The sequence below is a fragment of the Protopterus annectens genome, chromosome 1.part2 (genome assembly GCF_019279795.1).
Source record: "Protopterus annectens isolate FY-2018-M chromosome 1.part2, PAN1.0, whole genome shotgun sequence".
Taxonomy (NCBI): domain Eukaryota; kingdom Metazoa; phylum Chordata; order Ceratodontiformes; family Protopteridae; genus Protopterus; species Protopterus annectens.
In genome coordinates, this window is record NC_056727.1 from 509,041,985 (window position 1) to 509,059,200 (window position 17,216).

Below are 17,216 nucleotides of genomic sequence, written 5' to 3' on the forward strand. Positions count from 1 at the left end.
GGTTTGAAACACTATTGGGAAAGGCTACAGACAACTGCAATTAAGGCAGCTGGGAGGCCCCTCCAGAAATTAAAGATACAGGATCTTTGTTGCTAGACTTTCCTCTGGAGGGATGGTGTCTTAACAAAATAAATAAATATGGCTGACAAACTGTTTTGGCATGTGCCCACAATTTTTATTTTCAGACACTATAATTTTATATCAATATATATGTATACATAATTTTGCATTCCTAAACTATTTTCACATGCTGGCATTTTTTTATAACTAGATGTGTATAAATAGTTCCATATTCCTCAGCACAGTTTTGAAAAGGATGTCTTGTGATGCTGATACATAAGCACAGATCATTATGAAAAATTTGTCTGGAGTATACCACTAAAGTTTATGGTAGGTTAAAGAAAAAAAATGCAAGGATGTCAGAGACTACTAATTGTAATGAATTTGATTTTATTAAGCATGTAATGCTGTAAGTTATTGTAAAGCTACAGATAATAGGTACCATGCTGTGCTCTTTTTTTCCAGCCCTGGTAACAACAACCCTATCATCAGAACAACGGTCTACAAAGAGGCACCTGCAGGTTGGGGGTAATGCTTCTCCAGATCTTCTTAGTGGCAGTTCAGCACTACACATGCTGCACATGAAACAAGAAATTACAGAATGAATAATCTGAATTCATTTTATTTTGCTGATCAGCAAAGTGGAGTGGAGCAGTGGTGTCACCTCATGGCAAAAGGTTCTACAGTTTAATTTTTGGAATCTGCATGTCATCCCTGCATCCACATGGGTTTTCTCTGGATGCTCTAGTCTCCCCCTACCTCCCAAAGATGTACATTATTTGAATGGTGATTTTTCAGATTGCTTGCAGGTGTGCATGTGGGCCTGCTGCAACAGATCACAACCTGATCCAGAATAAGCTTCAAAGTCTTGCTGCTGGAATAGTCTGTGTTCAAATATTTGAAACTTACTGCTAATGCTTACAGAAAAAAATGTTTAGGGAATACAGAAGAAAACCTGATGATAGTGTACATGATTTCATCACAGAAACTACAGCTTAAAATGGAAATCAGTCTGAAGTAGGTGAAATTCTGGTAAGCCAGTCATATACTCACCATAAAGTTCCATGTTGATAGTCCCATCTCACCCTTCATTTTTACATATGGGTTTGGAGCCGTTCCTCGGCTTCGACTCGGCCGATTTACAAGCTCGAAGACTTCTGGTTGGCTCGTGGCTAAGCAGGTATCCCATGGTGCACCAGTGCAATCCCCAGATCTTGTTTGCTGCTCGCTAGAAACAGAAAAACCCCTAACCAACAAACCAATACTAAAGGGTCACCAACCAAGACAATCAAATTATTACCTCCAGATCTTCCAGGATGGGGTCAGGAGGGCGGGTTGGTAAAAATGAAGGGCGAGATGGACTGCTAACATGGAACGTTATGGTGAGTACATAACTTCTTTATGTTAGGTTGTCCAATCTCACCTTCATTTTTACATATGGGACAGCGTCCCTAGCGCCTTATACTTGGGTGGCTCATTGGAAAATACTCCTGAGCACCGTGGAGCCAAAGGATGCTCTTCCCCTGGATGCCAAATCCAACTTATAATGTGTAATAAAGGTGTGAGGGGTAGCCCACGTAGCTGCTGCACAAATATGATCAAGTGGTACCCTGGCTTGAAAGGCTGCAGAGGTAGACAGAAACCTGGTAGAGTGAGCCTTGATCCTGTGGGGTAAACGTCTGCCCCCTGAATTGTAGATAAAGGCTATGCAACTAGAAATCCTATTAGACAATGTCACCTTAGAAACTGGTAAGCCCACTCTGGAGTCAGAAAAAGAAATGAATAACTGGTCTGACTTCCAAAATTCTTTGGTTCATTGCAAATAAAAACATAGCTGTCTGTGAATGTCCAGCTGGTGGAAACGATATTCAGCTGCATTACAGTGATTGGGAAAGAAAACTGGAAGCTCAATGGACTGATTTAAGGTGGCATTATAACAAACTTTGGGAACAAACGAAGGATTGGTATGTAAAGACACCCTGTCTTTATGAAAGATTAAATAAGGTGGCTTAATAGATAGGGCTTGTAGCTCAGATACACATCTGGCTGACATAATAGCTACTAAAAACACAGTCTTCCAAGACAAATATTTTAAAGAAGATGAGTGAGAAGGTTCAAAGGGAGGGAATGTCAACTTGGACATATTGGTGGTCTCAGTAAAGTGGCCCCTCTCAAGAAAGTCTTGCATAGCTTATGAGACATAAGATTGGCATTTGGGGACCCTAAATAAAAATGAGAGATTGCCGCCAACTCTACTTTGATGGTGGCCACGGCAGATCAATGCTGAAAAAGCTCCAAAAGGAATTCCAGAATCATGGGAATAGGAGCGGTGTAAGGATCTACGTTCATTTTCTGTGCCCAAATAGAAAAACTTTTCCATTTACTGTCATACAGCCTTCTGGTTGAGGGTTTATGTGAGGATAAGAGAATATGTGACACTGAGGAAGAAACGTCATGAAGCCTGACCAGAGATGGAACTGGAGCAGCCATGCTGTCAATTTGAGTGTGTGGAGAGCGGGATGTAGCGAACCCGACATGTGGGTCAATAGATCTGGAACTGGGTCCAGAATCCAAGGATCGTCCAAGGAAAAGAGGCTCGAGGAAGGAGAACAAGACCTGACAAGGCCAGTAAGGAGCAATCAGGATCAACTTGCTTCCCAGCAGGTTGGCTTTCTGAATCACTTTGGGGATAAGAGGGAATGGAGGAAAGGCATACAGAAGACCCGTGGGCCAATCATGGACCACAGCATCTCTGGGTGTTTCCCCAAGAGGGGGAATCAGGGAAAAATAGCTGCTGCACTTGGCACTGACTGGGCTGGCAAAAAGGTCGCAGCAAAGCTGTCCCCATCTCTGGAAAATCTGTTCCACTATTTCCCGTTTTAGAGACCACTCATGAGGCAGTACGATTGCCCAGCTTAGCTTGTCGGCTATCACGTTGGTTGTCCCCAGAATATGCGTTGCCAGCAGAAAGCGCTGGGAAGAAATCACCCATTCCCAAACTCACATGGCCTCTCGACAGAGTGGGTAAGATCTGGTACTGCCCTGTTTGTTGATATACCACACAACTGACATGTTGTCCGACTGTATTGCAATCGTCCCTGGAGGAAGAAGGTCCTGAAGTGCTTACAACGCCAGAAGCACCGCCGTCATCTCCAGAACACTGATATGCAGATGAGCCTCGTATTCTTGCCATGTGCCATGGACAGTCCTGCCAAGATAATGCCCCCCCCCCCACCCGACCTGGGAAGCATCCGTGGTCAAAGTGACAACGGGTTGGGCAGGAACAAAGGGAGCACCCGTGAACAAGTGGTTGGGGGCTATCCAGCAATGAAGGTTTTTTTGCATGATTCCGTCAGCAGGACAGGGTGACTCAGCGGTAGATATTGGAATGACCACTGGGAAGACAGGAGCCATTGCAGGATTCTCATGTGTAACCTGGCTAAAGGTTTTAACAGAATGGTTGAGGCCATTGTACCGAGAAGTTGGAGAACCCATTTTGCTTTGACTTTCCGAAGCGGAAGAAGACGGTGAACTTGTGAGATGAGGTTTTGTGCTCTTTTGGTGGGAAGACGAACTGTCATATCCACTGTGTCTACCTCTGCGCCTATAAAAAACACATATTGGGAGGGCAGTAATGCAGATTTTTCCCAGTTTATGGAGTTCCCTAGTTGAGCACAAAGTTGAATGGTGGCTTCCCTGTTTTGGACGAGTAGATGCCTAGTGGGGGCGGTCATGAGCCAGTTGTCCAGATAAGGAAACACCTGTAATCCCTGACGTCTCAAGTGAGCTGTCACTATTGCCATGTATTTGGTGAGACCAAAGGGCAGAGAACAAAACTGATAATGACTGGCTCCCAGCCAGAAGCGCAGATATCTACTTGACGACTTGTCCATTTTTATATGGTAGTAGACATCTTGGAGATCCAGAGAGCCAGTCGCACCTCTGTTTACGGATCTCCAGGATGTCCACAAGGAGACATCATCAGAGGATGACTTGGGGGACCCTTCCGACTCCTCGAGGTCAGTGTCTGATGTCAGAGACTCATCCTGGGAGTCAATATGCTTCCTCTTGCATATCCTCTTTCGGGAGGGCTCCTCGAAGGGACATTCTGGTGAGGCCTCGGAAGAATGGGGACCACCAGCCGGTGCCTCCTGAGGCTGCGGCTGCAGAGACCCGCAGTCACAGGAGCCACCAGCCGGTGGCTTCTGAGGCTGTGGGTCTCTGCTGTCTCCGGAGAGAGTAGGTACTGAGGCTGAAGTGGGTGCCCTGGGGGGAAGAGTGCTTGTACCACTAGCAGGGGCTGTAGATTGTGACAGCAGACTCATCACCTCAAAAGCGGACCTCTCTGGCTCCGAAGACCTCCCTTGCTCCTTTGAGACAAAGGTTGGCGCCAGAGCCATCGGCTCCGAGATAGATGCAGAGTCTGAGCTCACCCTGGCAGAAGCACCGAGGGGAAGGCTCGGAACCGAAGAAGATAGATTCAAACCCTCCCCATCGGTGCCGGCAGAAGAGCTTCAGTCCCTGGACATGACGGACGGAGCCGAGCATGTCGGAGCCAAACTTGGCTCCAATGCAGCAGCAAGGGGAGCAAGAACCGAGGGTTCCTCTGCTGGTAACAAGCACTCAGACTCCAAAAGGCCAACAAGGCTCAGAGGAGGAATAACAGACGAGGGCAAAACTGGGTCAAGTGGCTCCGGAACCGACTGGGTCGGAGCCAACAAAAATTTAGGCAGAGCAGACGACTTCAGGAGTCTCAGTACTACCCTCTCCACATCTCCTTCCAAAAAGCTCCTGGAAGATCTGGAAGATAAAGTAGGGGATCTCAACCTAGGAGGCACTGGAGACTTGATTAGCAAGGAGACCGGTAGGGATTCTACAGACCGGCTCCGAGCAGTACAGTCAACTGCTATTTCCAAAGGTTCAGAAGTCAGCACCGAAGCATCTGTGACTGACTCTGATACCATGGTGCTCTTCTTCAGCTCCAAAGACTGAGTTGTTGAGGAGGCAGATTTTGGTAATTTGGAAGGCGGCTGCGAGACACCAGCCGATGCCGGAGAAGGCCTTTTAGGAGCTTTTGGTTTGGATTCAGATCTAGAATTTGTAGACTTGGAAGAAGCTGACAAACTAGATAAAGCTTCCTCAAAGGTTGGTTTCAGAAGACCCTTGAGTATAAGCTTGTTCTTTCTCTCCTGCAACACTCTAGGAGAGAAAGCATGACAGAACAAGCATGATTCCTGCAAATGGATGGCTCCTAAGCAGTAGACACAGCTACTGTGGCCATCCATTAATGACATTTTCTGGGAGCATTTCATGCATTTTTTGAACCCAGAGAGTTTATGCTCCTTGCTATCCTTAGACATTGCAGACACACATGCAAAACCAGAGGAGAGATAGGAAGAGAGAGAATAAATGAGGACTAGGTCCTCTAACGGGCCTAGCCCTGCAGAAGACTCACACGAGGACTAGGTCCTCTAAGTTAAATGGGCCTAGCCCGGTGCAAGAGAAACTAGGTCTTCTAACTTAAACAGACCAAGTATTTAACACAGATACACACAGAAAAACATTTGAGATGTCAAAAATACAAATAGAAAAGTTACATGAGGACTAGGTCCTCTACGTTAAACGGGCCTAGCCCAATGTAACAGAAAACTAGGTCTTCTAACTTAAACAGACCAAGTATTTAACACAGACACACACAGGTTTAATCACACAGGAAAAATTTTGCAACAGCAATACTATAAGTACCACCTTAGCGGATCCCCGCCAAAGACAACAAGTTAACCAAAAAAGGTCCGAGCAGTACAAATAAATCAACAGGAGCCCTTGTTGATTAAGAGTGGAAAAAAATGTCAAAACAAACGCTCTACCTAGGCAAAAAAGCGCAACAGCGTCTGACTAACTGGCACACAGGATACTAAAACTACTACAGTGAAAAAAAATCCACAAGGACAAGTTAGGCAAAAGGCCTATAAGATAACAACACTAAATAACACTAAATATGCAATATCCAATATGAATGTAAAGAACTGAAAAGGACTTAGCCAGAGCCAAGAGAAGCACATCCGAACTCGTCGACGCTGCAAACGAGATCTGGGGATTGCACTGGTGCACCATGGGATACCTGCTTAGCCAAGAGCCAACCAGAAGTCTTCGAGCTTGGAAATCGGCCGAGTCGGAGCAGAGGATCGGCTCTGAACCCATATGTAAAAATGAAGGTGAGATTAGACCACCTAACATCTATGATTTGTAGCTGCAGAGTGTAAAGCTAATTTGGGTATGGCAGATGTTGGCAATTACCTGAGGCAGCACTGGCTATTTACTTCATGTTCTTAAGGCCAATGGCCTCCCTATATTATTTGGACCAGAAGTGTGTATTTAAAACCCATACCATTACCTATAAATTAGTAACAGTGGTGGAGATCATGTCATCTTCTGTCATTTATGTTTTTGTTACAGCACGTTGGATTATATGTCTCTTCATCACAGGGACAGAACGGGGTTCGGGGGGGTTGTCCATAGATTTTAATGGATTACCACCACACAACCGTACGATCCATCCATTAAAAGCTACTGCTGCACCCCCACACTAACCTCCTTGAGATGTCACTGAAAGAAACAGACATATCTGGGACAAGGCATAATAAAAAGTTTATAAAGCATTTTATTAAATAAATGGCCAAAATCCAGAAGGAATGCTACTGACGGTAGTGTTGATGCACTTATACCACTGTATACAGAATGCATGTATGAAAAGTCAGCAATACAATTAGGAAATAATTATAAGAAATAAATTCCTAAATCTTGATAAGCACTGTCAGCCTAAGTAAGCATGCAGATAAGAAATATGTCTGGCAATATCATTATTATGTGTTTTAAAGTATCAGTTATCTGGCAAGTCTGTTAACAATTAAAGACAAAGTGCTTGAAAGCCATCTATGTGATCATTTGTAAATATAACAAAAATGGAGAGCGGGGAAAAACTCATTCTTTTTTATTACACATACTATCGATGACCTTTTTTTTTTTTTCGATGACAGAGCAGAATAGCTAGGGTGGGACACACTCACCGGGCACAAAGTGTTTAGGGGATGCAGTCAGCAGAAGACAATCATATCATTGTTCAGTGCAATACTGGCATATTGTATTTGTGCTGAAGCACTTTTAGTACTTCATGTGGGGCAGACATAAGCTGTAGTGTCTGACTGCTGCAGCTTAAAAAGAGAGAATGGAGCTCATGTCGGTAGAACTTTTCTAGAATGCCCAAACAAGGAATGACCATGGGTGTCAGAGTAGCCAGCTACAACTCTGATTCAAAGTATGGTATCAGGATTTTCTGAAATATAACAGATATAACATGTTGTGGATGACATTCTTCATATACCATACTATCGTGACGACCTCTGATGGAACAGCATCAGGAAAAATAAAGACTTCACTGCTTCTAGTACCTCATATGTCTGAATCAGTAGTTTTTTTGTAATTTTTTTTTTTTTTAACAAAATTTTCTTCAATTTAAAAGCCTTAACCGGCTTAGCTACTGTTGTGATACAAGCCATTATATTTAAGAAGTTGGTTATATGACATTCTACAAAAACGATTTAATGAGCTTGAGTGACACTGGGTGATAATTCATGCAATGGGAGCTCCAACTCTAATAAAATTACTGTAACTTTTCTCTCTCCCTATCGGTTGCATTCACCTGCCTTTCTTAGGATTGTGTGGGAGGTTGGCATAATGGTTAAGGTATTTACCTTACAGTTACAAAGTGCAGGGTTTGATTCTAGCATGGAGTAATTGGCTAGGCTTAAAATGTCCCACAAGGGCAGTTAGCCTAGTACTAATCTATAAACCTATAATTATGTCATAAACATCTCTCTGGTTGTGAAATGTTCCACTTCATAGGTAGTTTACAGACATGCAGTCCAGGACACCATTATGGAGTCTAGCTCAAATTTCCAATTGCCCCTAAGCACTGTATTGGTTAAGTAACTTGCTCAAACAAAGGCTAACTGAATAAAATCCTCTACTACAAAAGGCTTTTTAACAGCTCATAGCCTTAATCCACTGCACCAATAGGCAGACAAAAAGCAGTTATTAGTTTACTTTGTCAGGTTATCACTTAAGAAAATTTCCATTACCCTGTTGAGTACATACTTAACTACAAAGAAGCCTGATCTGGGTGGAGATGGAACCCACTAATGTTTTCAATAACAGCCTTAGCAATTGGAAATATCGTACAATAGACCTGTTAACTATATGGTAATACAACCATGTTAACTGTATGCTAAAAATGCACTATGTTTGTTTCACATTTTAGGATGGATACAAAAAGATCAATTAGAACATTGTAACAAAAAAATAATCATATACTTACTTTTCTGAGGGCGTTTGTTCTGTCAGGGGCTTTCCCTACTGCAAAGCCTGGAAGTGAAACATAATAAAAAATCATTAAAAAAAGTCCTGGGTGTACTTTAAATAGTACACAAAGATACCTGATCCAAATAAATAAATAAACAAACAAGATAGCAAGGCAATATGAAACTGCTGATACACACTTCTTACTCATATTTACAACAATTCCAGTTTCTTAAAAAAAAAAATTGATCTTGCTCTTTGGACATTTCAGTCAACAATTACATAACACTAGTTCCCACTAGGTAATAAACCTGTATAGTGTACTACTTGGTTCCCACTGGGTAATACACTATACAGGTAAACAAATCTCATGTGAAGCAACTCAGGAAAATAAAATGGCACAACATTTTGTTTAAATAAAAGGTAGGAAAGCTTCTAGTAAGGAGTATGCAAAACGTAGAAAGGACAGTAACAAAAAAAATAATATATCTAGCCTTTGCCAAAAACAATACAAAGGGAACAAAGCAGCATTGTGTAGAGGGATAAAGATCTGGTACGACTCAAATGACCTGGAATCAACTAGCAACTTGAGCACAAGCAAAGATGAACAACAGAGTGAGGGAGAGAGAGGCCAATGCCTGCTTACCCAGCCTTGGAGGAAACAGGTTGCTTACTCCACTGCTACAATAACACTTATTGGAGGCTGGGTGCCACAGCATACAATATATGGACCAGGATGTCCGTGGTTCTGCCAAGCATTGCAGTCTGAATCTGTGAACGTCTGCCTGTTCTTTGGGGATGGAGCACAGCAGGTACCTGCTACAGTAGGATCACTTACCAAGTTAAGGTTAGAAACATCATCAGAAAACTCACAGATAGCTACTGGGTAAAAACCTGACAGCAATCAGAACAATCAACTATCACTATGGGCTGACCATCAGTGGCAGGCTGCAATGACTGGCAGGCGCAGGGGATGGGAAGAAAAAAAGGCAGAGAAACCTGAATAAGCCTACTTGTTTTTTATATTCAAAAGTAGGGACTGCACGTTCAATGACTTGTGTTAATGGAAAACAAAATGACATGGCAGAGACAACTTATTTCATCTTATTGGGCAAGATCATCTGCATAGCCTATGGCCACTTATGAGTGCAGAACTTACTTGGTATTTAAGCAAAATAAGAAATAAATTGGCAGTACAATGATAAAATCATCCTACCCATTTTTGGTGGGGGAAATTTTACAGATTAGCAGCAGCTGGGCTCACTCAAACTGATGGAGAAGTCTGAGGGATGGTGCTTATAAAATGCTATGTTCTAGGACACTTTTTTTTTTAACTTTTAGGAATACCAGATACGTTTTAAGAAAGTGAATGAAACAGATACATCAATGGAAACCACAAACATTGCAGCATAGAAGGTAGTTAAGCGAGATACATAATGAGGAAACCACAGCATAATTAGCAGGGAACAGATAAATGCTTTCTACTTCAACTGACCACAAGATCAAAGAGTTTCAAAATCAGCTGAGTGTTCAGCTAGAACTACAACAAACACATCAGATGAATCAGGAAAAAGTATAAATACAGCAGGTATAGTCAAAGAACTGCACAGTTTCCAGCAGACAAATTGGAAGCTTCTGGTAAAGAAGACTCCAAGAAGAAAAATGATATCTTAAAACAGAAGAAAAGCAAGAGGATGATGTTTTTAAACAGACAGGCATATACAGAAGCTGAGTGCCAAATCACTGGGCCCTTCTTAGGTAAGAGATGGCCACAAAGAACTTTTTTTTTGAAAATGAACAGCCTTGGAGTGTGTGTTGAATGAATAAACAGACTGTGTTACAAAGGGATCCTGCCTATTAAAACCAGATAACCGTGATATGATACAAGAAAAAAGACTAGGTTTTTCACTTAAAAATTATTTTGGTGTTTCATCAGGAAGTATATTTGCACGAGGTATTCACCATGGCTGTATATCTTCAAGAAGTTACTACCACAGTAAATCAGAACAGTGAAGTTTAATTACCAGAGAAATTGTATTGGTCATCTTATCTCTCCACAGCTGTATTCTTATCCATCTACACAGGCCCCTGCTAGTCTCTTGACATGAGTTGCTGATGCTCACAGGTGAAAGGATCCTCTTATACAAGACACACTGGCATACACCCTCTTCAGTTCTTTGAGGCTGAGAAAGCTCTACAGTTTTGTGGTTGTGGTAGACAAATTACATTCAAATATAATAGTACACATTACGCCAATCTCTCCTGAGACCATATTCTAACTATGGACATCACTGGTATAATCTTAACTCTAAAAACAAGTACACGAACTAATACATACATTAATAAACAGTAACACGTAAAGCAACCAAAGATGGGGAAGATGTTTAGGTATACTTCCACAATGACTTCTCTTCAAAAATCTAGTGTTATATTGGTACCTCATACAGCTGTATTACCTTACTTCAGGAAGTGCCATGTTAGTAGCAAGTCATTAATGTTCAAGTAGAATACCAAACAATGTAAGGTATCACCTGGGGACGGACAGTTACAGGATCCAGTATAGGAAGGCTGCACTGAAATTCATCCTGCCTGGATTTGAAAACCATCCTGGACTCCATGTAACTACATAAACACCCTACAAATGCAGCTCACCTCCCAACCTACCTAACCACCCACCATACAAACCACAGTTCTGTCTGTAACCTTGGACAAATGTGTCCATGCTTGGCATACGGGTGACCAGTTTAAGTGAGATTTGCAGTAATGCACAGCTGTGTTGTTTACTTATCGTAACAGCAGATGTTTAATTAAATCACTGTTTATTTATTTACATTTGTTTACCGGGAAATTCCGACTGGACGCAGGTCCTTTTTCAGTGGATGCCTGGGGAGAAAAGCTCCACATCATGTACATGAATAGAGATACAAAGTTGCAGCAATAGTAAACATTACAGGTTGTTGGCTTTAATACAATAACAAGATATTGATTATCAACAGTATATACAGTAAATGTTGGAAGTTAAGGTAGTTTCTTGTCGTTTATAATATTAGTAACAAAGTTGTCAGACAAGATTTTAAACTATGTAAAGACAACTAGCTAATTCTGACTGTGGTTAGCAGTGGTGGTAGTATAGCTGGGTTATCAGTCTAGGCGGGGGAGGGGGAAGTTAACGGTGGGGGTGTTAGTCTGGATTAGAACAAGGACAAAGCCAGTGCGAATTTAAGTGGAATTTAATTGGAACTACTGTTGTAGTAGCTATTTCTTATGGGACATGCCTGGCTAGTCTACAGAGCTATAGACTCCATCTTCATGCACTATAAATCCACCCTTAGCATGAATAACAGAGATATACAGATACATCAAAACTCAAGAGCTTTCCTGTGCAGAATATAGATGCTGAAGCCTAAAGTTCCAAATAAAGTTATGTCAGAAGAGCAAAAAGGAGAAGAAAACCCATCCCGGCCATGGGAGGAAATAAAAACAGGATGGAAGGGAGGTGCCAGTATGCAATAGTGATTTATTTGAATACCTACTGCTATAGTAAGTAAGCTAAGGGGGATATTCCAGGGTGGCTCTGTCACCACTGCTATTCTGCCTTGTCCTTAATCCATTAAGCTGTTCACTCAATCTGGCTCCTAGAAAACAACAAAGTGTAAAGACTTCTCACCTTCTCTTTGTCGATGATTTAAAACTGCATAGCTCATCAGACGAGGAACTGAAAGCACAACTGCAAGTTGTAAAACTTTTTCACATGATATAAGAATGTAATTTGGTCTTGATAAATCTGCAAAAGCAACCTTTAAAACAGGAAAACTGCAGTACGAGAAAAACATCAGTTTGGGACAAGAATGTCTGTGTGAGTGTATAAATACTTGGGAATTGATGAAGGATCAACAATCAAACATGAACAAATGCAAATAAAACTTAGTAAGGAATACTTCAGAATACTTAAATTAATCCTGAAAACAGCACTGACATCTAGGAACAAAATCCAAGCTACAAACCAATTTGCTCTTCCTGTCCTAACTTACAGTTTTGGAGTGATTGACTGGCCCAAAACGTGTTGGATAGATTAGACAGGAAAACAAGGATGCGTCATGCTCACCAAATGATTTATAAAAATCAGTGCATACCAAGATTATATATTCCACGTTTTGAAGGAGGGATGGGCCTTCTTCAAATTGATTATATGTACAGATCTGCAATCGTGGGACTCCACACATACCTGCTGACCTCACAAGACCCAAATGTAGTGAAAGTTTTGAAATATGAGGAGAATAAATCTAAGATGATTTCTTTGCTTAATCCAGCAAAAGTATACCGGTGTCAAGCAGGAATGGAAATCAAACCAGAAGTAGATAAAAATCAGGCAGCAACTGAATGTGCCAAAAAACAAAAGAAAGAATATAAGGTGAAGGATCAAATGAGAATGCAAGAAACGTGGAAAAAGCATAAGTATAGCTGCAAGTATAGAAAACTTCTGGAAGAACCTCACGTTGATCAGGAACGAACACAGGAATGGTTAAGGAGAGACAAATTCAAACCAAGAAATGAATGGTTAATATTGGAGGCCCAAGATAGTGGGCTGCATACATGTTGGTTTATAAAGTCCATTGAACATGTGGGAGAAACAGACAAATGTAGCTTTTGTAAAACCAAATTGGAAAGAGTTGCACCCCTCGTTGCTGGTTACGACATACTAATGGCAGAAGGACTGTATACTGAAAGGCATAATAACTTGGCAAGACTGTTGCACTGGGGATTGTGCAAACATTATGGTATTGAAGAGGCCGAAAAACAGTGGAAACATGAGCCACAAAGCATCACAGAAAATGAAGAAATCTACACCACATGGGATCATCCATTACCAACAATTCAAAAGATATATGCTAGAAAACTGGATATAGTGGTTCAAGAAAAGAAGACAAGAGTAGCATTGATCACTGAAATTTCCACACCCAGTGACTTGCTTACAGACAGACACAAAGTCATAATATATCAGGATCTGCAGGCAGAAACAAAAGCAATGTGGAAGAAAGATGCCCAGACAGTTCCAATAGTAGTAGGAGCAACAGGTCTTATAAAAAATAATTTACAATCATATTTAGATATGTTACCAATACATGTAACTCCATATGAACTGCAGGAGGAGTCATTACTGGACACATTGCGGGTGCTGCGAAGAGCACTACTGGCTGACATCAAAGAGTGAAACAATACTAATTTCATGAACTTTAATCACACTGACTTAGGAATGGGGTCCATTCCCATCATGGTATTAGAAACCCAAAAGACTTGGTTGAAATTAAAAAACTGTAATACATTCTTCATTAGATCACTGTTACAGCAGCTATTAAATATGAGATGACTGCCAAAACTCAGAGAGAAAGGGTGAATAGATAAGGACCACTGTCCAGCATTCACTAAAAATCATCCCTGGAAAAGCTGCTTACTTTTACTTTGGGCAATAAAATTTATGCTTGGAATGTTTGGTAGAAGTATAAAGCACAGACTGAGTTGCTGTTTCTAATATAAACGTTGAGCTGCAGATGTGAGGACTACTCTGGCAGAATGTGCCTTTACATTCTGAAGCAGATTTTTGCCACAGCTATAACAGCAGAAGTGCATGGAAAGGGAAATCTATCTAGAGAAAGTTTGTTGACATACTGGTTTGTTTCTTTTCTTTACCACACAAAATGTTTATCATATTTCTTGAAATCTTTAGCTTTGTCCTGATAAAATCTACACTGTCTGTGTACATACATGCAACAAAGAATCTTTTTACCTTGGTTCCGAGGATCAGGAAAGAAAACAGGAAGCTATACAGATTGCGTAATGCCTTATTATTTTGTGTATAGAGCTTTTCTCCCTGGGCCTCCACTGAAAAAGGAACTATGTGCCAAGTTGGACTTTCCAAGTTAAAAACAAAATGAAATAATAAGCATAAATTCAGAGAAAACAAGGCATAAAGGAAGTGTTGGTTCTGAGACTCACTCTGTTCTCTTCAAAGACCAATAAAGGTTGACTAGACATGAAAGCCTGAAATCCAGATAACCACTTAGCTGATGTTAAGGTTACCAAGCAGGCAGACTTCCAGGTTAAAACCTTTAGAGTATGACTGGCTACAGGTTCAAAGAATGGTAGAGTTAATTTTTGTAAAACAATACTCGAACTCCAAGTTGGAGCCACCTTGTTTCTTGGAGGCCTGATATGCAAAGCCCCCTCCCCTTAAGAATTGTTTGACTTTAGACAAAGAAGAAAGAGGGGGATCCAAAGGCAGACATGCTGATAAGGCCAAAAGGTGTACCTTTTATTGAAATGTATGCAAGGCCAGAATTGAGCAATTAACACAGGTACTGGAGAACCATGGGTGTCCCACTTGAGATGGCTCCTGTCCTCTACTTTGACACCAACAAGAAAATCTCTTCCATTTGGATAAATAAAGATTTTCTACTAAAAAGACTTTCTTGCATCCTTCAACACATGTTGCACATTCTCAGAAAGAAAGAAAAAAGTTACAAAAGAGGGATCAGAAGCATATCACCCATACAGTTAAATTGAAATTTTGAATGCTGTGATGAATCATAAAATCTCTTGACCTGCAAGAGAAAGTTCACTTTGTGAAGAAGCTTTTGGCAACTGCCCCTGACCAGATGCATTAGAATGGTGAATCAGTGTTGTCTGGACCAAAACGGAGTCACCTAGTAAGTCCTTTCTGATCTTTTGAAGGACTGTGGAAACAGAAGGGGGCAAGACAAAAGGAAACACACTCGTCCAGGGGACTGAGAATGCATTTATTTTCCAAGCTTCTATGCAAAGTGACCTGGAGAAAACAAATTTCAGCTGTCTGGATTACCTCCAGGAAGACCTCTTGGGGTAGCATTCACTCATGATGGTCTAGCCTGGATCTGCTCAGAGTATCTGCTATTGTTTTTGGTTATGATGGGATGCAAGCTGTCTGAAGAAATAAGCTGTGCTGAAATTGCTACATCCCAGGCCATCATGGCCAGTCTGCAAAGCGGGTTAAGACAGATAGTTCTCCTTGTTTGTCAATATAGTACATTGAAGTGGTGTTGTCTGTCACCACTAACAGGGTTCCTGAAGACCAAAGTTGATTCAGAACTTTCAGGGTATTTAATAGCATCATCTCTTCAATCGGTTTGTGTTGTGTCAGTGCTGTGGTTCCCAGTTTTTTTGCACCGTTACACTCTGAGAAACACCACCCTAGACAAAGGCTGAAGCATCTGTGAACACTGTGTGGGATGATCCTGGAGGAAAAAATAGACACTTGGACGAAAAGACTTATTTGGCCCACCAAAGTTGTTCATTTTTCACAAAACTGAGAAATGGGACTGGAAAGGAAAGAGAATAAGTGTGTTAGCTCCAAAATTATTTATAATACCACTGAATTTTTCTCATGTGAAGTCTGGCAAGAGGTATCCATAAGGGTAGAATAGGCCATGAACCCCAAGATTCTTTGAAATTCTCTTGCAATTGAAGTTGTTTGAAGTGAAAGATTGATGAAGTGCTCATGATAATGCTAGCATTTTTTTCTGGAAGAGAGAAAGTTGTCCAGAAAGTATCTCAAGAATATAAAGCTGTGAGCTTGACAAAGGGCCAACATTTTCAGACTCAGAGTGAATCCCAGATAAGAGAAACTATTCATTGCATATTGTAAGACTTTTAGAGTGTCTTGCCAGGTTGAAATCAATCATCCAGATAAGGAAAAATGTGCATGTCCTAAAGCCTGCAACAATCTACTACTGAAGCAATGTACTTGGTGAGCAAAAAGACCAAAGAGAAATTGATAATGTAATCTCATGTTGTGGAATCTTTAAAAGGTTCTGTTTTTTTTTTTTTTTGAACGGGGATCTGTAAAGAAATATCCTTTAGGTAAGAAATTACCAGAAAACTTTAAGGGAAAAGAAGACAAGAGTGTCTGAAGTGCTAACATTTTTTATTTTAGGATGAGAAAAAAGATGTAAAAGTTGGACAGATATAAAAATAGACCTCCACGTCCCTTCTTTTCTGGGAACCAGGAAAACCTTTGAATAAATGTCTTGCCCCCACTTCTACATAGCGACTGCTTGTATGATTCCTTGATAAAGTAACTCTGCAATGAAATTAGGCATAACATGGAGCTGGTCATTTGGAGACAAAGGAATCCCTGTTTGAGAGGGGATCTCCACTGAAATCTATACCAGTGCCCTACAATGCTTACCACCTAAGAGTTTAGTTATTGATTATCATGCAGAAAGGCATATGAAAATATTCCTTGCAATTTTTCAAGGAATGCCAGCTGGAGGGGGAGGGAGGAAATGGAAAGCAAGGATCGTCAAATTTTTCTTTTGGAAGAAGGATAGATGGGACCCAGTCAGCTTTCCTTTTGATGTTACTTTGCCATTTGTTTCTGAACTGTTCAGTATTTTTTTCCTGGCCTGACTTAAAATCTTTGTGTACAAATGGTGCTGGTTTGGAAAGTAATTTAGAAATCATGAATAAGCCTTGCCTAAGTTTACTGCTCTCCAAGTTTTTTGTTAACTTCAGTTGGAAAGAAAAAACAGTCCTTACCCAGAGGAGCATTTAACAGTTGGGCATTAACATTTGCTGGAAATGTCTGAAGTCTAACCCAATTATGTCCCCTTATATTACTATTCCAGCAGTTGCATCCCTGGAAACAGCATCCACTTCAACACAAGCACATTTAATGGCACGATTAGTCACCTGAGATACAGAAACAGGCATTTCTATAACACTGGATTTTACATCAGAATTTAGAAGGCTTGATAGGCATTGCGTCA

The 17,216-nt window shown here is 41.0% G+C and overlaps 1 protein-coding gene across 1 annotated transcript in view; it reads right to left on the reverse strand.

Annotated features, from left to right (window-relative positions):
• Positions 1 to 17,216, reverse strand: part of MRPS5 (mitochondrial ribosomal protein S5) — a 1,107,643-nt gene that overhangs the window by 212,514 nt on the left and 877,913 nt on the right. The window contains exon 7 of the mRNA XM_044057334.1: positions 8,435 to 8,481. Within this exon, the coding sequence (XP_043913269.1) occupies positions 8,435 to 8,481 (47 nt within the window). The remainder of the gene's footprint in view (positions 1 to 8,434; positions 8,482 to 17,216) is intronic.